Source organism: Choloepus didactylus, chromosome 4 (assembly GCF_015220235.1).
Source record: "Choloepus didactylus isolate mChoDid1 chromosome 4, mChoDid1.pri, whole genome shotgun sequence".
Lineage (NCBI taxonomy): Eukaryota > Metazoa > Chordata > Mammalia > Pilosa > Megalonychidae > Choloepus > Choloepus didactylus.
The window spans coordinates 89689539-89713733 of record NC_051310.1 but is presented as its reverse complement, the minus strand read 5'-3'; the positions used below and the strand labels follow the sequence as shown (position 1 = coordinate 89713733).

At 36.8% G+C, this 24195-nt stretch overlaps 1 protein-coding gene across 1 annotated transcript in view; it reads right to left on the bottom strand.

Moving 5' to 3' along the window:
- Window positions 1-24195, bottom strand: part of AGBL1 (ATP/GTP binding protein like 1) — a 1004372-nt gene that overhangs the window by 408741 nt on the left and 571436 nt on the right. Inside the window, exon 20 of the mRNA XM_037832989.1 lies at window positions 1673-1802. Coding sequence (XP_037688917.1) covers window positions 1673-1802 — 130 coding nt within the window. The remainder of the gene's footprint in view (window positions 1-1672; window positions 1803-24195) is intronic.

Here is a 24195-nt window from a genome sequence, read left to right as displayed (position 1 = left end):
CACATTCTCATAGATCCCAGAAATTCAGAGTATTTTACCAACCAATGGACAAATGCCTGAGTACCAATGAAAAGACGTGGAATCCCCCAGCCACCAGAAAGTGGCTTCCCAAAGTCTCAGAAAGCATTTCATAAAGAGCCGGAGGTTCGGGCAAAGATTCACAGTTAATCTCCAATCCATGAAGCCCAAAAGTCAATCCTGGCACAGTGGAAAGCCTATCCGCACAGGACAGTCCTGTGTGCTGGATGAGTGGCAGTGCTTCTGCAGCCAGCAGGAGGTTGGTTAAATATATCCCTGTAGGTAACTGAAAAGTGATGCTGAACCCATTAGAGAGCTTTGTAATGGCTGTGAATAGCATTTAGTACTCAACTGCTTCTCACCCACCTCTCAGATGGTCCCAGCAGGAAACAAGTCTGTGGCTGTCATGTTTACAGCTAATAAATGTTTATTTATATTTTTAAACAAGACTTTCACCTGCCACGCTTTAAAATAAATGTTCTGCTCTTCAATTACAGGGTGTCAGAGCAGAAGGAATCCTGTTTTGTTGTGGGTTGAGTGTGTGTGTTTAAATGTGTATCAGGCAGGGAGCTCTTTCCCTGTAAGTCTTGCTCTCCTCCTGGGGAGTAAGGCTTCCTACTCAGAAAGCCTGTTTATACTCCTTGACCAAAAGACTGGTGCCTGCTATGTCGACTATGAGCTTGCTTCCAGAGGGAAGGCAACAGAGTGCAGTGCCTTCTTGGAGAGGGTGGGTCAGAAGCTATCTGGTGAGAACACTGCACTTTTAACCTGTGTATAACCGGGATATGTAAGGGTAAGCTTTGATCTCTGCTTTGATCTCTCAGAAAGTAAGTGATGAAGGAATGCAGGATTGCAGGGTGGAAAACAGATTTGTACTGAATCCTAAATCTGCCACGTACTTCCCGGGCTCCTTAGGGAAATCACTTTACCTCTTAATTTCTTTCAAGGTTTAAACAAGATTCCATATTAGATATTTTTTTTTCAATGAATATTCATTGGATACTTATAGGTGTCACTGTTTTGGTCACACAGCAAATGTGCAAAAAGTGGTTAATGGTAGAGGTCAGTGTTTGAGTTGGCCAATCTGTGAGCTTCTCCACTCGATTTTAAGCTCCTTAAGTTGGGAAAGAACTCTAAGTTTGGACATAAGCCCTTTTGCTGACAGTTGTGTTCATAATTTGCAGTCGATAAATGAATGTTTTCATACAATTACTCAGCTACCATTTCCTTCTTTCTTATCTTGAGCATAGGTAAACCTCTGGTTTCAAATAGTCCATTCCTCATCAATCACACGGTTACTATGTCTGAGGAAAAAGTCTATATATGAAAGAGTCCATAACAGTGCCTGAATCATCTTTGAAATTCAGTATTAGTTGAATGTGACTATGAACACCTTGAAGATTTTTTCCAAATATTATTTAATAGGCATATTCATTTTCTTTCTTGTCCAATAACTGAAAAACCAGAAGAATAGAGACCCAGGAAATGGGATGAACTGCAATTTCTTGTCCAGTTTTTACCCATGAGCACTGAATCAATGGCTGCCCCCATAGCTTGTCAGACAGGTCGTGAGTCTGTTGCGGGTGTAACTGTCTGCCTCCTAGAGGGTGGAAGCAATCAGCCAAGGGTGTGGAGGCAGAAGGAAATGACTCACCGTGGGACTCCGGCCCTTGCTGCTCAGATAGTAGAGGAGCCCTTTGGCATGGTAAATCGTTGGCTGGAGGTGAGCACGGGGAAAGAGCCATTGTCTGTTCAAATCCTCGCCTCTCAGTGAGCATCTGTGACTGGAGAAACAAGCAAAAGGAAATAAATACATATTTAGAAGAAAATAGCCTGAGAAAATAAAGTTCCTCAAGACAAACCAGCTAATGAATACATCCAGCTTCCTTCTGACTTCTGCCCAGTTGGCATCAATTGCAGACGTCCAGAAAGCTTAAGCTGCAGCTCTGTCTTTTAGGCTCCCAAAGAGTTGCGAATATTCATAGCTCCCAAAAGAACTACAAACCATATATAACTTGCTATTGGGTTATCAGAATTTTAGGATGAAGTTTGAGAAGTGGAGTTCCCTGCTATATCAACCATGTAGAACAAAATATGGTAAATTTCTCTAGGATCTGGGCCCTTCGATTATCCAAATAATTGAGTTGAGTTCAAATCTATTATGCCGGATATGATACATACGGTATTTCAAGTCAACTCAGTAACTCTGCACGGTGGATACTACTGCACCCCAATGAAGAGAATGAGGCATAGATATGATTAAGTACGGCCCAAAGTCATACAACTAAGCACTAGGGTTTGCACCCAGGTCTATTTGCCTCTGACTCTTAAGCTCTTTCCCCTATCACGCTGCTTCACTCCCTAATCCATATAGATGACACAGAAAGCTTGACATTTATCCAGAGAGCCAAAGAATTTTCCAAATTTAATATCACAGTATACTACAGCTAGAAATTATACGATCCAGCAATCCCACTTAGTAAGTACTCAAAAGAATTGAAAGCAGGGACTCAGACATTTGCACACTGATGTTCACAGTGGCATTATTCACAATTGATAAAAGGTGAAAGTAATCCAAGTGTTCATCAACAAATGAATGGATAAACAAAATGTGGTATATAGATACAGTGGAATAGTGTTAGGTCATAATAAGGAATGAAGTTCTAATGCGTGCTACAACATGGATGAACCTTGAAGACATCATGTTGGTGAAATTAGCCAGACACAAAAGGACAACTATTGTATGATATCACCGCTGGGGAAGTCAGGGACGCATCACCCAGCCCTCGCCTACACCCCACCCCCCAGCCCCGCTGCCGCCTCCTCTTCTACTGTGTGACAATGTTTCAGCCTGTTTCCATTCCACAACCTGGGGGAGATGTTAAGTATAATGAAAAGGCCTGACCAGACCTTAAACCCATATACCAGGAAAAAGCTGACCCAGATGCTAATCAAGCAGAGGAATTCTCAGCGGCAGGGCGTCTTCCTCCAGGGTGACGGGATACCACAGCCAAACAGCATGGATTTGTCTCTTTTCTTTCCACTGTCAAGGGGGGCATGTGGAGCTGCCCTTCACTGACCCTGACCAAAGCAATTTTGACCACCCTGGGCAAATGGCCTCGATGGGATCTCTTCCCCTGCTCTTTTGGATCCTTTGTGCTATGTGAGTAATATAGTGGTCATTTGCCAAAAGTTTCTGTTGTGCCCTGAGCCTGTGTTCCCATGACATACCATGTAGCAACTTGCTCCCACTCACTTCCATGAAATAAGTGAAATATTTAAACTCATCGAGTCAGAAACTAGAATGCAGGTTAGCAGGGGTCAGGTGGGGGAGAGAAATGGGGAATTAATGTTTAATTGGTATGGAATTTCTGTTTGGGGTGAAGGAAAAGTTTTGGCAATGGATAATGGTAATAGAGGCACAACTCTGTGAATGTAATTACCACAGAACTCTATACATGAAAAGGGATAAAAAGGAAAATCTTACGTTGCATATGTTACCTTCAAAACAATATCATAGAACTATACAACACAAAGAGTGAACCCTGTTGTAAACAGAAGGCTAAAGTTAATAGCATCACCATCATCATCATCATAAATGGCACTATTTTCAGTAAATCTTAGAGGTGGAAGAAAAAAGACTCATCCTCCTCCTTTCAGTGTTATCTCATCTTTGTGTTTCTGAAATTATCTTTAAATATTAGCTTCCTGCTGCTTGTCAGTCACCTCTTGCAGCTTGCTGGAAACTAAAAATCCTTAGTTAAATCATTTATAATGTTTTCACCATTAAAATATTTTGACTTGAGAAATAGTATGATTTGTGCATCTTCTTTTCTGATTTTTTGTTTGTTTCTGGCCTTTTTCTTCCCTTCCTCATTTTAATAGTGGTGACATCTAGAAATGGGGTTTATCTCTTCTGCCTAGAGAACAAGGATGAAGGTAAAATATGAAGCAGATATTTAATGCTGATAGAAATAGAAAGGAGCAGGAGTCCCCATCTTGCTCCTGAGCATATCTATGGTATTCAAATGAATTTCTTTTCTCAAATCAACATACTTGCAGACACAATATCCCAAGGTCTCAGCATCCTCTTTACTCTGTGATTCTCCTTGCCATGACCTGGATTCTCATCAATACTGGGGATTATTTTTTCTTTGTAAGAGTGAAAGCAATGGAATCAGTTGAGATCCCATAAAAGCAATTCTGTTTGTGTAAAGGAAAATGCTAGCACTATAAGTGTAGTAGCCATAATTCTGTGTCAATTCTCTCATCTCTTATTTCCATGTGCTCCATGGAAGCCAAGTTTAGGGGCAATATCTACACAGAAAAGGTTCATAGGTTACCATATAATAGAAACATCATTTTAAATTACTATTTCCCAAAATAGGAAAAACAAAGTTTTGTGCTACAACTAGAACAAGCCTGAATTTTGAGTAAGAAAACCTCGTTCCAACTCCCAGTTCCATCACCAGCTATGGGGTTTGGGACCTCTTCAAGAGTTAATATTCTCATATGCATTATACACACACACACACACACACACACACACACACACACACACACACACACACACATACACCTAGCATACCTTATACCTTCCAGGACTATTTTAAGGATCAAATGAAATGATGTCTATTTTAGATATCTCCGTGGAGAACTGGTCACATAACTATAACTCTTTCTCTCTCTCTCTCTCTCTCTCTCTCTCTCTCTCTCTCTCTCTCTCTCTCTCTCTATATATATATATATATATATATATATATATATATATATATTTAGGTGTATGTCCATGTCTATGCCCACATCTACAACTATATATATATATATATATGTATGTATGTATATATATATATATATATGTATGTATGTATGTGTGTGTATATATATGTATATATATAATTTAAACATCTACAAAGCTCAGGAATGCATAGCACAACCTTGACTATGTTCACTGGTTCCTTAACTCACCTTAACTCATCCTAATTTTTTCCCTATAGAGAACAATCAAATACCTATATGCAGGTTGAACAGAAAGAAGAAGGATCTTGGTTAGGAATACCAGACAAGAGTCTGCAGCCAGTTTAAACACAAGTTGACATGAGTTTGTAAGGTTGAAGGCAATGGGTCTGAAGAGGAAAGAATTCATCTAAGGGGAAAAAATGCAAAGGAACAATCAATAGAAACTGATGATTGAATTCAGGGCTGTTAAATAGTGCAAAGGGAAGGATGGAATCTAAGATTATCTAAGTCCATAGAACTGGAGAGAATTGGGACAAAGTCAAACACAGAGAAGTTAGAGAAGCTGACAGTTTGGGACAATTTCTGTTTGTTTTGCATGGGTGGAGGCAAAGATGCACTCCTCTGGTATACACAGATTGTATGGATTTGGGAATCCCATAGGTTTGTATTTGTATTCTGCACCCTATGTGGGCTGTGATTTTGAGAATATCTCTGTGTATGCCTATGGCTTCTGAGTTCCTGTGTCTATGCAATTGTTGGTTATTACAATATGTACTACACCTAACTTGAGAGCTCTTCCTTTTAAAGCAAATCCGTTTACTTCAAATCTCCAAATCCATTTGGCATTTTGTGTTAATGATATCAGAAAGTCATTCAGTCAGAGGAACTGTTGCTGCCCTTCCTAGGGATTTGTTTTAAGCATTTGAAGATGAAATGCACCCCATCTTATTATCTACTGTAGCATTTCTGAAATGACAGCTGCTCCCTCCATGTGGAGGGAATTAGCAGATGGACAGCTATGACTGGCTGGCAATAAATTCAGTGTCTCTCATTCTGAAAAGGCGTAATCCCTCAAACAGAGTTTGAAGTCCCGCTTTGCTCATAAGGAGAATAAAATGGTGATCATTGCTATTTATTTTTCTCCACTGAAAATTGCAAACTTATGGGAAAAAAAAGAACAATTTCTTTTTAGTTTACATAGGTGATGTTACTTTTTCCAATTAGTCCCCCTATTATTTCCAAAGCTTCAGTTTACATACAGCCCACATAGATGCACAAAACATGCTGTGCATGGGCCACCAACCATTCAGTTTGCCCAAGAATGAGCTACTTTTATCCTTTTAATTCCTGCATGTGGGGAAACCCCTCAGTCCCAGGTAAATAAGAATGATTGGTCAACCTGGTCTAGATCCCAAATTACAGAAGGTGCTGCAAAGCTGGGATCTTTGAGCAGAAATGGGCCTAATTGTTTAGCATTCACTTTGAATGTTTTTTAGGTGGGGCATATATCCACCATCACCCAGCCACAGGCAGCACCACTCCCTTGTATTCCCTCTAATTGCTTCACTCTTAAATCTGCCTGCTCTTTATAGGCATTTACAGCCCATGTGTAGGAAGTCTCTGTTCTTTAAACCTCCATTTTTAGAAGGTCATATCTCTTCCTTTAAATTATAAGCAAAATTAAAAACAGAGCCTCTGATTTCCAGAAAATATGGTCACTATAAGACAAACCAAAGCATCTCCGCTGAAACTGTCAAACAGTGAATTTGTAGTGCCAGTCCTAAGAGGTCACTGAATAGAAGCCACAAACCTCATGGAATCTTGAGTAAAGGATCACCTTAAAGGTCAGACAGCCTAAAGAGAAAAGATATCACTATAAATCATTCTTTGAACATTAATTGTGGATCTCATTTATCTGCTAGGTGCATATTGAGGCCAGAGTCTGGGAAATGGGAAAATTAATCAAGGGACTTGACAAACAGACCCTGGACTACCAGACCCCTGAAGCAAAAGGAGGAACACAACAGAAAAGAGAAAGAAACAAGAAACTTGAGTCTCTTCCTAAAAGAGAATCTATAAAGATGCAGTTAGAAAATAAGATGAATCAAAATCCCCCATCCATCCATGAGTGATAAATGGAGAGACGTGGCCGATCACACCGAATGAATGATGCCGGGCTTGATAATAGTAGCACCCCCCACAAAGCAAGCTCTGGAGTCTAAAGAGAGAAGGCCACTTTGAGACTTAGCAAGTGGCTTCACCATTCACTGCACATCCTAGTAATAGGAAGTGTGGTGTGGGAGGAGAACATCTATAAAGGGAAAGAGATGCAGGAAAGCTTCAGGAGGCAACGGAACAGCATGAGGCACTATCAGCCAGACACCGTGCCCAGTGCTTTCTAAATAAATATTGCTTGGATGGAGAAAAGGGAAAAAAGAGGGAAAAACAAAAGGCAGCTTCATCTTAAGGCTACAGCGATTGTAGGCTCAAAACAACCAGGGTTGCCAGGGACATATTATTATGTTCAGGATATTTTTGTCCCATATGATGTGAAGAGTTAATAAACCAGAGATCAGAGGAAGAGAAGAGACCAAATCCAAATGTCCCTCAATGCTTCCAGAACAAAGGGATGTATTATCAGAGGCCTAATCATCCAAGAGCCCAAGAATGGGAAAGCAGAAGTCTTTAAGAGATGGGAGGGATCTAAGATAGTGGCATAGAGAGGAATGGAAGCTAGTTAGTCCCCCTAGAACAACTAATAAAAAACCAGGAACAACTAGTAAATAATCCGGAATAACTGCAGGGGGACAAACGTGACCGTCCACTCATTGTACACCAACCCAAATTGGGAGGAATGCTTGAGATCACAGCATAAAATCTGCAAATAAAATTGCAGAACCAAGCTGGGAGATGTCTCCCCCCACAGCCCAAGCTGCAAAGCCTCGTGGTGCTACAGAGAAGCTCTCTCCTAGCAAGCAACTATAGCTCAGCTGAGCTCCAACTGGGGTTTTAATTAGTGAGTGTGAACTGCTCACTACAAGCTATGAATCCCCAAAAAGCAGACAGAGGCTTTGGGTGACAACTGACCTTGGAGAGCCAGAGGGTCGCCATGGACTAGCCCTGAAGGGGACTTCCTGTCCCTGTTTCGTCACAGTGGAGAAAGCCTCAGCCATTTTCAGTTCCCAGTGCTCTGACCCAGACAAGGGTGGAGATAGCACAGGCAGAGAGAGACCACTGAAATGCTAATGACCTCTCTGTAAGGGGTCTATCTTCTCTAAGATGAAAGGGATGGGGTCCAGCTCTATTACTGGCCTTCCATTCAGAACCAGACCCCAGAGCATGGGGGAAAACAGCCATGGGCCACACCTCCTTACACCAGTCTGGAATTACAGGCTGACAGGTGCCACCTGCTGGGCAGAAAGCACAGTGACCTGAGGCATCACAGGGTGCACAAACTTTCTAAGACATACCCTCAGGGAAACCGGATAATGCATGTTTCTTTCTTCTGGGACCTGAGCCCATTCTGGTCTGGGAAAACCTGATTGGGGTAACCAAGGAAACCATGCCTAGATAACAGAAAACTATAACCTACACTAAGAAAAATGAAGTTATGGCCCAGTCAAAGGAACAAACTTGCACTTCAACTGAGATACAGGAATTGAAACAACTAATAATAAGTCAATTCAAAAAGTTTAGAGAAGATATGGAGAAAGAGATGACCCATATAATGAAAACACTGGGCATACATAAGGTAGAAATTGAAAGTTCAAAAAACCAACTGGCAGAATCTATGGAAATGAAAGGCACAACACAGGAGATGAAAGACACAATGAAAACATACAACAGCAGATCTCAAAAGGCAGAAGAAAACATTCAGGAACTGGAGAACAAGGCACCTGAAAACCTACACACAAAAGAACAGATAGAGAAAAGAATGGAAGAATACAAGCAACATCTCCAGGAACTTAAGGACAAAATGAAAAGCAAGAATGTATGTTTCATTGGTGTCCCAGAAGAAGAGAAGGGAAAAGGGGCAAAAGCAATAATAGAGGAAATAATCAATGTAAATTTCCCATCTCTTATGAAAGACATAAAATTACGGATCCAAGAAGCACAGCATACCCCAGACAGAAGAGATCTGAACAGGCCTATGCCAAGACACTTAATAATCAGATTATCAAATGTCAAAGATAAAGAGAGAATCCTGAAAGCAGCAAGAGAAAAGCAATCCATCACATACAAAGGAAGCTTGATAAGACTATGTGCAGATTTCTCAATAGAAACCATGGAGGCAAGAAGGAAGTGGTGTGATATATTTAAGGTACTGAAAGAGAAAAACCACCAACCAAGAATCCTATATCTGGCAAAACTATCCTTCAAATGTGAGGGAGAGCTTAAAATATTCTCTGACAAACAGACAAGGATAGAGTTTGTGAACAAGATACCTGCTGTACAGGAAACATTAAAGGAAGCACTGTGGACAGAAAAGACAGGAGTGAGAGGTTTGGAAAACAATTCTGGGAGACAGTGGGACACCAGAACAAAAGATGAAGGATAAAGACTGGGACTGTGTAACTCAGGGAAACATAGGATGCTCAATGATTGTAATAAAAGGTACAAATATGTTTTTACATGAGGTAGAACAAATGAATGTCAACATTGAAAGGTGTTAAAAATAGGGTGGGATGGGGGGGAAATACAATCAATGCAAACTATAGAGACCATAATTAACAGAAACATTGTATTATGCTTCCTTTACTATAACAAAGGCTATATACCAAAACTAAATGCAAGGGGGAGCGGGGAATAGGGGAACGGTATGGGACTCCTGGCATTGGTGATGTTGTCTGACTCTTTATTCTAATTTAGGTTAAAGCTATCTTTTCTTTTGTCACTTTCTAGCTATCAAGTTTTGTGCTTTTTGTTTGTTTGTTTGTTTTTTCTCTCTTTTCTCTTTTTCTTTTGCCTCTCTGCCTTCTTTGACTCTTCCTTCTTCTTTGTGGAAGAAATGGAGATGTCCTTATATAGATAGTGGTGATGGTGTTCAATACATAAATACATGACTATACAGGGAACCAAACCAATGATTGTTTACTTAGGATGGAATGTATGGTGTGTGAACAAAACCATCTTAAAAGAAACGGGTTGATGAAGAAACCTTGAGGACACTATATAGAGTGAAATAAGACAGACACATAAAGGCAAATATTGCAGGGTCTCACTGATATGAACTAATTATAATACATAAACTCATAGACATGAAATATAAGTTACCAGGATATAGAATGAAGCTAAAGAATGAGGAGCCGTTGCTTATTATAAGCAGAATATTCGACTAGGGTGAACTTAAATGTTTGGAAATGGACAGGGGTGATTGTAGCATGTTGTGAGAATAACTAACAGTGCTGAAAGGTGTGTGGAGGTGGTGGAAAGGGTAAGCTCAGAGTCACTTATGTCACCAGAAGGAAAGTTTGAGGTTAAAAGATGGGAATGTATAAAACAGTGAATCTTGTGGTGGACAATATCTGTGATTAACTATATAAATACTAGAAATCTCTCTCACAAACTAGAACAAATGTGTGACACTATAACTAGAAGTTAATAATAGAGAGGCATAGAGGGAAAAAATACATACCTATTGCAAACTATTTCCTAGTTAGTAGTATTTTAACATTCTTTCATCAACAGTAACAAATAATAATATACCAAAACTATGACTCGATAATGGAGAGGGGGCGTGGTTAGGGGTATGGGAGGATCTGAGTTGCCTTTTTTTTTGTCTTTATTTCTTTTCCAGAGTAATGAAAATGTTCTAAAAATTGAAAAAAATATTAATTGTGTTTATGGATGCACAGCTGTATGATGGTACCATGGGCAATTGATTGTACACTTTGGATCTTTGGATAGTTGTATGGTATGTGAACAATCTCAATAAAAATATATATATATATTAAAAAAAAAGTCTTTAAGAGATGGACCAGAACTACTGCCCTTGTATTTAAATGTCAACTTTGTTAAACAAATTACTGAAAGTTGATACTGAAACCCAAGTCAGTCTAAATATTAAAGTAGCTGTCATTTATGCCCTTGTTCCTCAAAGTGTAGCCATTGATCAGAGGCCATTACCTGGTAGCTTGTTAGATACACAGAATCTTGGGTTCTACCCCAGAACTACTGAATCATAATCTGCATTTTAACAAGATCTCCAGGAAATTTATATACACATGCAACTGTGAGAAGTAGTGCTTTATACTATAACACACAGAAAGAAAGAAAATTAACATTTACAAAGGAACCATGTATTGTATAAAGGGTTTTATTCCATCAAACTTCCTGGAACATAGAACACATGCTATTTAGAATCTCTAACTTCTCACCAGGAGCAGAGCTAGCTTCAAAAGTTTGGAGAGAACCCTTCTCCCTACCTGCCCATTATTTTGTCTGTAATTGAGCTAGTCTCTTGCGTGTTATAATTTGAAAAGCAATAGGGAGTTAGGATTAAAATATGTCTTCTCTAAGTTATTTGAACAAGTATGATTTCATAATATCATTCAAATGTCCAATGGGAAAATCCAAAAGGTAACAAGGACAACTTCCACTGAAATCAGGCCAGACCATATTAAGGCTGGATCAGCATGGCTGCAAATATAGAGGTAGCCTTATAATATTACTTGTATAAATCAGGAATATGTAACCATTTATTTCCCAATAATCAGGAACATGTAACCAAATATTTCTACACATTTCTACACATGTACAGCTGACTCAATAAAAACAGATAATTTTATCATTGGAGCAGTCAACACTCTAAAGTAGATGTTTCTAAAAATATGTCTTGAAGCTAATAACCTAACCATGAATAATTTACCAGACAGTGAACAGTGAAAGTTTAAGCTGTGCCACCAATTCTGAGACCAGCTAGACCACTTGAAATCAGCTATTACAGCTGGCTGATATTTTGAAACGACTAATATTTCTTATCAGATATGAATAAGAGTGATTTATTTAATTTCTGTAATTTTAAATCCTTTAATATTCCTCCCCAAAAGCTACCAAAATGGAAAATTATAAGAAAACATTTATTTTAAATCAAGAACTGATTATCCCCAGATATGCTAAAAATGCCTTTGAAAAGAAAAAATCAACACCCATTCCTCATAAAGACAATCAAGAAAATAAGAATTGATGGATTCTTTCTATATATCTATATCTTTATCTACCTATATCTATATCTATACCTATATATATATATAACTATATATATCTGTATCCATTCTCTATATCTATATCTATATCTATATCTATATCTATATCTATCTATCCATCTATATATATTCCTAAATCCAGGAATCCTAAAAGTTTGTAAAGCCAGAATCTCACTTAACGGAGAAACACTAGAGGAATTTCCATTAAGATCAGAAACAAGGTAATGAAAGCCACTGTCTCTACAACTATTCAACATATAACTATAAGTATTAACAAAATAATTTAAGAGGAGGGAATACTTCCTAAGTCATTATATACAACCTACATCACCCTCAAACCAAAACCAGATAAAGATACCACAAAAAAAAAAAAAAAAAAAAAAAGCTTCGGACCACTATCCCTTATAAATATAGAAGCAAAACTTCCCAACAAAATACTAGCAAACAGAATCCAACAGCACATCAAAGAATTATACACCATGATCAAGTGGGATTTATCCCAGGTATGTAAGGGTGGTTCAACAATAAGTTTAATGTAATACACCACATCAAAATAATGAAGGGGAAAACACAGGATCATCTCGATGCAGAAAATGCATTTGACAAAATCCAGCACCCATTCCAACACAGAAAACTAGGAATAGAAGGGAACTTCCTCAACATGATTAAAAGCATATATGAAAAACCCACAGCTAACATCATGTTCAATGGTGAAAGCCTGTGAGCTCTCCCTCAAAGGTCAGGAACAAGACAAGGATGCCCACTGCCACTACTGTTATTCAACATGGGACTTGGAAGTTCTAGCTAGAGCAATTAGGGGGAAAAAAATGAAAGGCATCCAAATTGGAAAGGAAGGAATGAAACTTTTCCTATTTGCAGATAACATGACCTTATATACTGAAAATCCTAACAAATCCACAACAAAGCTACTAGAACTATTAATCAAACTCAGCAAAGGGGTGGAGTACAAGATCGACACTCAAAAATCAGTAGTGTTTCTATACATTTTCAATGAAATGCTGAAGAAATCAAGGGAAAAAAGTCCATTTACAATAGGAACTAAAAGAATCAAATATCTAGGGATAAATCTAATTAAGGACATAAAGAACTTATATCCAAAAACCTACAAAACATTGCTAAAAGAAATCAAAAAAGATCTAAATAAATAGGGCATTCCATTTTCAAGATTGGAAGACTAAATATTGTTAAGATATCAATTCTACCCAAAGCAATTTACAGATTCAATGCACTCTCAATCAAAATTCCTACAACCTTTTTTTTTTTTCAGAAATGGTATAGACAATCATCAAATTGATACGGAAGTATAAGGGACCCGAAATAACCAAATGCCATCTTGAAAAAGAACAAAGTTGAAAGACTCACACTTCTGTATTGTAAAACTAATTTCAAAGCCACATTAATCAAAACAGCATGGAACTGGCGCAAGGACAGACATATAGACCAAGGGAAGTGGATTGAGAGTTCAGAAATCAACCTTCATGTTCATGGGCAAATGATTTTTGACAAGGGTGCATGCCCACTCAATTATGAAACAATAGTCTCTTCCACAATTTGTGCTGGGATAACTGGATGTCCATATGCAAAAGAATGTAGGTGGACCCTTCCTCACACCATGTACAAAAACCAACTCAAAATGGATCAATGACCTAAATGTAATAACCAGAACTATAAAAATCCAAGAAGGAAATTTAGGGAAGCAACTTCAGGACCTTATGCTAGGCAGTGGTATCCTAGATTTTACACCCAAAGCACAAGCAACAAAAGAAAAAATAGGTAAATGAGATGTCATCAAAATTAAAAACTTTTGCACATCAAAGGTCTTTATCATGAAAACAAAAGACAACCTACTCAATGGGAGAAAATATTTGGAGCCACATATCTGATAAAGGCTTTAACATCCAGGATATTTTTTAAAAATCCTTCAATTAAATAATAATAATAATAATAAAAGACCCAATTAAAAAAGGGCAAAAGACTTGAATAGACATTTCTCCAAAGAATATATACAAATGGACAACAAGCACATAAAAAGATGCTCAATATTCATTAGCTATTAGGGAAATGCAAATCAAAACCACAGTGAAATACCATCTCAGGCACACTACAATGACTGGTATTAAAAACAAACAAACAAAAAACCCAGAAAACTACAAGTGTTGGAGAGGATATGGAGAAATAGGAATACTCATTCATTGCTGATGGGAATGTAAAATGATGCAGTCGCCATGAAAGACAGTTAGGTGGTTAAGAAGGCTAAGTATAGAATTACCATATGATGCAGCAACCCCCCTTCTAGGTATATATCCAAAAGAATTGAAATCAGGGACTCAAATATTTGCACACCAATGTTCATAGTGGCATTATTCACCATTGCCAAAAAGATGGAAGCAACTCAACTGCCCATCAACTGATGAATGCATAAATAAAATGTCGTATATACATATAATTGAGTATTATTTAGCCATAAAAACAATGAAGTTCTGATATATGCAACATTTATGAACTATGAAGCTATTACGCTGAGTGAAATAAGCCAGAGGCACCAAACAACATATACTGTATGATCTCACTGAAATGAAATAAATAGAATAAGCAAATTCATAGAGTCAGAAACTAGAATATAGGTTACCAGGAGTTGTGGTGAGGGTAGGTCATGGGGAGTTAATGCTTAAATTGTACAAATTTCTATTTGGATTGATGGAAAAGTTTTGGTAATGGATGGTGGTGATGGTAATTACATTGTGAATGTAATCAGTCGCACTGAACCATATATTTGAATGCTGTTAAAAGTGGAAATTTTAGGTTGTATATATGTTACTAGAAAAAAAATTTTAAACATAGGACTGTTCAAACAAATAGTGAACCCTATTGTAAATGATGGACTATAATTAATAGCGTAATTATAAAAATGTTCTTTCATAAATTGTACTCAATGTACCACAGTTGCAGCATGTAACTTATAAGAGAAAATTAGATTATCCCTTTTTGACAGCAACACTTCAGAATAAAGTCAAATGGTGATAGTCAAGGAATTGAATAAGGTATTCGAAAAAAGAAAATGAGTTGAAGATTTTATATCCAGAAAAGCTGATCTTCAAATATAAAGGACAAATTTTTATCAATATTCAAGAACTTAGGGAATATTATTTCCAAGGGTGCATCCTCAGAAATACATTAGATAACAAGACTTGGACAAACAAGTCTTGTAAAAGTAATCTGACTATACTTCTGCTACAGAACATATTTTACATTATAATAGTTTCTTCCAACAGAAAATACATCAGACCTTTGATGACAAGATAGTGTCTTGTCTGCATCTGAATTCCCAGAATCTGAAAGAGTTCGCAGAAACATGAATAAAATAGAACTTAATTAAATATTTGCAAATGTCCTAAAGGAAGTATGCTTAATAAACGACTGTTAAATCAAAATGAATTGAAAAGCAAAAGTGTTTTTTAAGCCCCTCAAACGCTTTCTGGCACCAAAACAGCAAAAACACAACGGATCCATTTCTACAGCATTTACAAGAATAAACTTCAAATATACCAGTGATGGGAAGGAAGGAAGGAAGGAAGGAAGGAAGGAAAGAAGGGAGGGAGGAAGGGAGGAAAAATATACAAACACACACACACACACACTTTAATTTTACATGACCTTTCACCTTTTGAAAATGCTTCTGAGCTTTACAACAACTCTTTAAATACGGAAATATGAATGTGCGGTATTAATTTTATTCTTCTTCCTCATCACCATCACCACTACCACCACCACCACCACCATCATTGTCATCATCTTCTTCATCACCATCCTAGTTAACATTTATTGATCCCTTACCTTGTACTATGCCTTTTGATAATTATTAGCATGCATTATCTCCCCTTAATCATCACAATAACCCTCTAGGTGTTTGTTGTTATACTCCCATTTTGCAGATGAGGAACTAGAGGTCTAGAGAGGTTAAAGCATCTGCCTTAAGTCACATGGCTAGATTAGCTTTGGAATCCAGACTAAATTATGTAATACAGAAGAGGGTTGCCTATAAAATGTCTTAACTACTTTATTACCATGAGCAATCTCAGAGGCAGAAAGGCAGGGAAGAAACTACAGAAATAGAGGATCTCTGCCTCCCACACCTGCATGCAACAGTACATCTCTGCTTCTATCTGATTTGCACATTGGACTTCAGAGTCTAATTTTATTTGCAGAAAGAATTTCACTGTTTGATATTTTGATTCTATGGCTTAGGAGTCCAATACTACAGCTTGATCACTTTACAAATCATTTGACATTTCCAGTTTTCTCATCTGTAAAATTAATACCCCATATTCATATTTCCCTACTTAATGAGTTGACATACAGCACAAACGTATTTTCAAAAAAAAAGGGTCGTATTAAATTAAAGTGTGTGTGTATATAAATATATTTCATTAATTCTCCAAATATTTATTGAGTGCCTGAAATGTGCCAGATACTATTCTTCTGGTGAGGATTACAACAGTGAACAAGGCTTACTAGGAATTTACATTTTAAGGGTTTTCATCAAGTGGCAGGTCAAGGCAGATATTATGTCTGTCTTGTTCTCTGTAAATTCCCCAGCACCAATCCAACATGTGATTGGCCGCTAATTCATATTTATCTAATGAATAAACAAATATCAACACACCCCTCTCCCCAATATAGTGCTGTCAGACTATTTAAGCCCTAGAGACTCAATATCTAAATTAAAGCTGTGACTTTTTTTTTAACATCAATTCAACAGATTTAATTAGTGAATATTGATTATTCCTGATCAGCCCTTTCTCTGAAGGGGCCTCTGTGCTGCTGCACTTTGCTTTGAGTTAAAAATCACTCCACTTTCCTTGTTAGAGAGAAACCTTTGATAAAAAAATTTCCTGTAAAGCTCAAAACCATTAACAATGAGAGAAATAAAATATTGTGCTTTATAAAGTTGCAATGGGAATTCCATTCTCCTATCCCTAATTCAAAATTTGATAGGGTATTCTATAGCTGAGATCTCCCAAAGAAGCTCAGAAATTAGAGTACTTTTCTAGATCCTAAGACAAAATAATGCCCCATCTTTCTCCTATTTGGTAGAAAGAACTCATACCTCTTTCCTTGTTCCTTTTTCTATGCCTTAGAGGCTTCTTTCATATTAAGGTATGTTTTCCTTATGGACCAGAAAGCATATCAGTCATTTACATCTCTCTGATGAGTTCATAAAGTCAAAGGTATCTCTTGAGAGTAACAATTCTTTCCTTCCTTGCTAAGTAGGAGAGGTAGCAAGGAAGGTGATTTTTCTGTTTTCTCCAGAGGATGCCAGTGTGTTTGCTGGTATATAATAAAATCCAGATGAGTCTCTTCGGGCAAGGACCACAGATATAGAAAAATAAGTTCTGCTGATTGTGGTTTCAGTAGCTAGGAAATGTTCACCCTGTCCCCTGAAAGCAATGCTGATTGCCAATACCATCCCAGTAAAAGAATGGAAAGATTTCAGAAACTCTAGCATTCTTTTTCCTTGAAGTCCTAGCAGGAGAAATATAAAAAGACAAGAGAGGGAGCATTCAGGACGCTGAAGGAGAGTCAGGAAACAAGCTGAGTTTGAGTCTTGGCTTTGACACTTGTTGCCATGTGATATCAGGTAAGTTCCTTAATATTCTTGGCTCAGAGTCGTCATTTGTGAGAAACAAAACAAAACAACAATAAACAAAAACAAAAATGATTAGGATGTATGCTCTCTAAGGTGATTTTCTCCTTTAAAAAAAATCTATAATTCTAGGTAAAGATGTCCAAAGAAAGAGGGGGGGAGAAGGGGGAAGAGGTGGCAGGGACAGAGCAGACTACAAGGTTTTATTCTTTAGAATACAGATTAAAAGGACACAAATTGTCCCAGATTTATCACCTCCTATCTGGATTGCAGCAATCACCTCACTGATTTTCTCATCTCCTATCTCTCAAAACTTTTTTTTTTTTTTGCCCCAATTTGACATAACTCTAATTTGATACTCAAATACTGTAAGTGGCTTCCCATTACCTAACAGAAAAGGAATGTGTAAGCTACTTTGGCTGGTATTCGAGATCTTCAACAAGCTGGTCTCAGCTCACCAATCCAACTTAATGTCTTTTTACTGTCCAACACAAGCCCACTGCTACAACTAAGCCAGATTTCCTTGTTGTTCCCTAAAACAATACACACTGTCCCAACTATCAACTCTCTCAACTGCCAATGAAACCATTTCTGAAATCTGATCCTTTCTTCTCTGTCTTAGTCTATCCTTCCTTCAGAAACCTTTTCAAACCCTGCCCCCTTCCTGAAACCTTCTTTGACTACTTCAGTCCATAGCAATCTTTGCAAGCTCTCAATTCCCTTAGGAAAACAAAATTGTGTAAAAGTTATATGTGCAGTTACCCAAGTCAGACTGCCTGTGTTCAAGTCCTGGCTCCACCACTTGCCATGTAAACTTGGCCAAATTACTTTACCATGCCAAATTTAAGAGTCCTCAATATCAAATTAGGCATATTCATGCCTTTCAATCTCTACCTAACTAAAAACTCACAGATTTTTAGAATTAAGTGATATAACACACTGAAGGCACTTAGCAAAATGCTTACTACATAAGTAATCCATAGATGTTTGGATTTCTTAAAGCACTTCTTTTTAGTTTCTTTGCCTCACCATCAAATGCATCACTATCAAATACTATCTTGAGCTTTTACTTAATTGAACTACAGATTGTAAATCATTTGAGGATAGAACTATATTTTGTATATTTAATGAATCTGCTATAATACTTAGCCTGATGACCTACATTTAATGGATCTCAATAACTGATTGTTATATAAAAGCTTAGAGACTAACTAGACCACCCATATAGGAATTTTTTAGACTTTCAGTAAAACATGAGAAAAAAATTTTTAAAAACAAGAGGAATAAAAGGTATGTTTATCATTTGATCATCAAAACAATCTCCATTTTATATCTGAAGAAATTGCAGTTCAGAAGTTTTATGTAACTATCCATAGTCACATATTTCAAGCACAAATTTGAACCCAAGTCTTTACCAAATTGAAAATAGGTGGCTTGGAGGAAGTATGGATGTTTCTTTATCTAAAACAAAACCCTCCTCTAATACTTCTTCTTCCTTATTTTTTGTTCACATTCTCTCAAAATACTCCATAAACATTTTGTTACAGAAAAGCTTTTTTGTTGGCTTGAATTTTATCCAAATCCTCTGTAGCCCATTTGAATTGTTCAAATGAATCACAAACACATAATTCCAGGTACTTAAAATAGCAAGGAACCCTTTTATTATCCCTCCTAAACATAAAAGGAAGGAGCACCTTCCCTCTAGTCTGAGTAAATGTCACCCCCATTCACTTGTAGTCATCTTTGACCAAATACCTTGGAGTCATCTTTGACACCTACTTCTCTCCTACTCCTAACCCAATTCATCAACAAATCCTAAAGATTCTGCCTTCAAAGTTATAGAGAAACCAAGTACAACTTACCATCTTCACCACTAGCATTCTGCCTAAGCCACAATCCCCTCTGCCCTAAATGAGTGCAAGAATCTCCAAACTGCTTCCATTCTTGCCGAACTCCAACCCCCTTCCCTGTAGTTTACTCAACGTACAATAGCTCAATACTTGGTCATTGCTATGCTCAAAACCCTCCAGTGATTTCTAATTTCATTCAGAATGACATCCATCCTAGAAGGTTTGACATGAACTGGCTCACTGAGCCCATCTTCTACTAATCTTTCCCTTCCCCTGGCTCAATTCACTCAACCCACACTAGTTTCTTTGTGTTCTAAGCTCACCCCACCCTCAGGGCACTTGCATTTCTTGTTCCATCTACCGGGTAGGGCTTTGCTTAGGTATCCATAGATTACTCTCTCAGGTTTCTGTTCAAATACCATCTTGTTAGAGAGAACTTTCTCTCCCCTCTAAGCCTATCACTCTTAATTATCTCGTATTATTTTCTTCATTGCATTTAACACTATTAATGATTCTATTACATATCCACATTTAATTTAGTTTATGTTCTAACTTCCCTACTAGAATGTAGCCTCAATGATAACATGAATGTTACATATTTTGTTAAACTACTATATTCTCAGAATCCTAGAACAATTCCTGGCACATAGCAAGCACAGAATAGGTTATGAATGGATGGATAAATTCTCCAGTCTCTAGTTTCTGGGAAGCACATTCTCACGGTCTGAATGTATTTTCTTTTCAAAAGAGGTATGACTGAATGTGGGTATGGTATTAGTGGTTCCTCCCTGGAATGCTCAGATACCTATCTTTCTTACTGATGAATAAGGAAGTTTGTTCATTTTCAGTGATCTCTCCCTTGACAAAATTACATAAAAGTTTGTGATTATTTCACTTTAGGTGAGTTTCACTAAGACCCAAGAAGAAAATCAGAGGGCTTAATCATTAGTAGCTCAGTTCAGGGTTTCAGTTTAGGAATATAAGAAATCAAACATCCTGTGAGCTAGATGTCATGACCCAGGAAAAAATATATTTGATCCAGTGTATATTGTAATCTAAAATATGCACATTCAAGCTAAACATAGTTAATATGACTTTTGCATCTTTTTTTATCAAAGAGAATAACTGCAACAACAGTATTTCATAGAAAACATTCTCCTACCTTTTTTCCTTCTTCCTTACTCCTCCTCCAAGGTGGGAAAATCTCAAATAAAAGTTCAGGAAATAAACTATTCACATTTATTCACTTCGTGTCAATCTTTTTAGTTAAGACAAGAAGCAGTCTTCTAGATCGACCCCCTCACCTTGGAAGACTCCAGATTTGGTAACGCTGATTATCAGAAAAGAGTGCTTTTCTCTTTTCACTCTGTCATCTACTTTGAATTTACATTTTGCTAGGCTCTGACAGGGATAGTGTAGCAGATGGTAAGTGAAATCCAATTAGTTGCCCTGGTCTTTGTTTGACCTGACTTGGAGATGGCCAAGTACAAACATCCTTTTCACCATGGACATTTCTCAAAAATAATCAGAGGCAGCTGCTGAACATTATGGCCACCTGAGGCAGTGGGTAGTTGTTGGACAATCAGCTAACTAAAATACTCAAAAATAAAAACTGTGGAATGAGATGTCCATAGGAGTACCTGAAAAGAGCCAACATACTCCTGGGAATATGCATATGCAGAACTGTGTGCATGCCCATAGCTGTGCTCATGCTCAAGAAAGACATGAGGATGACCTAAACTCTCACCCTTGACTACCCTTGAGGCTCTGCATGAGCAAAAACTAAGGCTAAGGCAGAGTTGTAAACTGCCCAGCACAGGGTTAATGACATGACCTAACATGCACACAGAGCCCCCTGGCAAAAACCATGAGATGTATTGATTTTAGGCATCTAGGGGTATCTCTGCTCAATCATTAGCTGACCACTAAGCTAACCAGGCAGAGACTTCAATGACCACACATGACAGAAATACAGAATTTTGAAAGTTATTTCAGAAATGTCACTAAATAAACAACTACAGCAAGACAAAACAAGAACAACAATAAACCCTGGGGAAGGGGAAAACCTGATTTCCAGAATTTCAACATTATATTATTTAAAATGGCAATTTTGCAAGAAAGAATGACAAGACATGAAAAGAAACAAGAAATGTAGCCCATACACAGGGCATGGGGAAAGCAATAACAGAAATTGTCCCTGAGAAAGCACAGACATTAGGCTTACTGAAAAAGCCTTGTCACCTATTGTAAATATATTCAAAGAATGAAAGAAAATCACATCTGAAGACCTAAAGGAAAGTATGAGAATGATGTCTCAACAAATAAAGAACATTAATAAAGAGACTAAAATAATTATTTTTAAAGTACAAAATAAAAATTCTGGAGGTGAAAAGTATAATAACTGAAATGAAAAACTCATTAGATAGGACCAACATAAGACTTGAGCAAGCAGAAGAAAAAAAAAAAAAAAAAACACCGAGTTTGAAAATAAGTCAATTGAGATTGTCTATTCTGAGAAACAGAAAGGAAAAGAGTGAAGAAAATGAATAGTGCTTCATGAGACCTGTGGAAAACTATTAAGTGTACCAACATATGCATGATGGAAGTCCCAGATGGAGAGGAGAGAGAAAAAGGGAAAGAATGTTTGAAGAAATAATGGCTAAATGGTTCTCAAATTTCATGAAAACTATTAATCTACACATCCAAGAAGCTCAGTGAACTCCAATTAGATATATTCAAAGTGATCCACACCTGGAGACATCATAATCAAAATATCAAAAGCCAAAGTCCAAGGGAGAATCTTGAAAGCAGCAAAAGAGAATTAACTTATTATGTACAAGGAATCAACAATAAGTTTAACAACTTATTTCTCATCAGAATCAATGGAGGCCAGAAGGAAGTGAGATTACATATCCAAAGTGCTGAAAGAAAAAGACTGGCAACATGGAATTCTATATCCAACATAACTTTTCTTTAAAAAATGAAGGGGAAATTAAGGCAATCCAGAAAAAAAAACAAAAAATTACAGAATTCATTGCTAGCAGAACTTCTCTACAATAAATATTGAAGGGAGACTTTCAAGCTGAAAAGAAAGGACACTAACTAGTAACTAAAATCCACACAAAGAAATAAAAAACACTGGTGAGGGTAACTACAGAGGTAAATATATAGATAGTATAAATGTATTTCACTGTAACTTTGTTTTTTTCTATCTGATTTAAAAGACAATTGCATAAAGCAATAATTAAAAATCTATATTGATGAGCATACCATACAAAGATGTAAGTTGTATGGTAATAACAGGACAAAAGCACAACAAAAAAGAAGCCAAATAAGAGAAAATTTTTGTAACACTGTAATTAAGTTTTTAGTAATCTGAACAAGATTGTTATAAGTTAAGACAGCAGTTGCAATATGCAAAACAAACACTTAGAAAATAAGCTCAGAATATATAGTAAAAGGAATGAAAACAGAGTTAAAATGTTACACAGGAAAATATCTATGTAGTAAAAAATGGCAGTAATGGAAGTAGAATAACACATCTAACCAAAAAAATAGAGATTGGCAGAATGGATAAACACATTATACAACTCTGCTGTCTACAAGAGACACACTTTAAATTCAAAATACAAATAGGGTAAAAGTAAGAGGCTGGAAAAAATATATCTGATGCAAACAGTAACTAAGAGACAGCTAGAGTAGTTCGGATAATATATACTTCAAGACAAAGCCTGTTATTAGGCACAAACAAGGACATTTGATAGTGATAAAAGGATCAATTCATTGAGAATATTTAACAATTGTAAACATATCTGCACCCAACAACAGAGCTCCAAATTATTGGCAGAAATGAAGGGAGAAATAGACAGTCCTACAATAACAGAAGAATAGAATTGGAGGCCTGATGTCATTATCCCACTTTCAATAGTAGATAGAACAACAAAACAGAAGATCAAAAAGCAAACAGAATTATGAGCAACATAATTAACCAATGAGAATAACAGACATTTATGGAACACTTGATCCAACAATAGCAGAATACACATTCTTCTCATGTGTACATGGAGCATCATTAAGGACAGACAATATGTTAGGTCTATCATACAAGTCTCAATACATTTTAAAGATTGAAATCATATAAAGTAATGTTTTCTGATCACATTGGAATTAAATAAGAAATCAATAATAGAAGGAAATTTGGTGAATTCACAAATTTGTTGATTTTTAATGTACTCCTAACTCATCAGTGGGTCAAAAAAGAAATCACAAGGCAAATTAGAAAATACTTTGAGTTGAATGAAAATGAAAACAGAACTTACCAAACATACAAGATGCATGAAAAACAGTGCTTACAGGGAAATCTGTAATTGTAAACAACTGTTTTAAAAATAAGAAAGATCTCAAATCAATAACTTAGCCTTCCACCACAAGAAACTACAGAGAAGAGCAAATTAAACTCAAAGTAAGAAGTAAGTAAATAATAAATATTCAATTGAAAATACATAAAGTAAACAATAGGAAAAAAATAGAAAAATCAATGAAACCAGAAGTAGGTTCTTTAAAAAGAACCACAAAATTAACAAACCTTTAGAGAGACTGACAAAGAATGAAAAAAAGAAGATGCAAATCACTAAAATAAGAAAATGAAAGTGGAGGCATTATTAACCTTACAGAAATAAAAAGGATTATAAGAAAATACTATGAAAAACTGTATGTT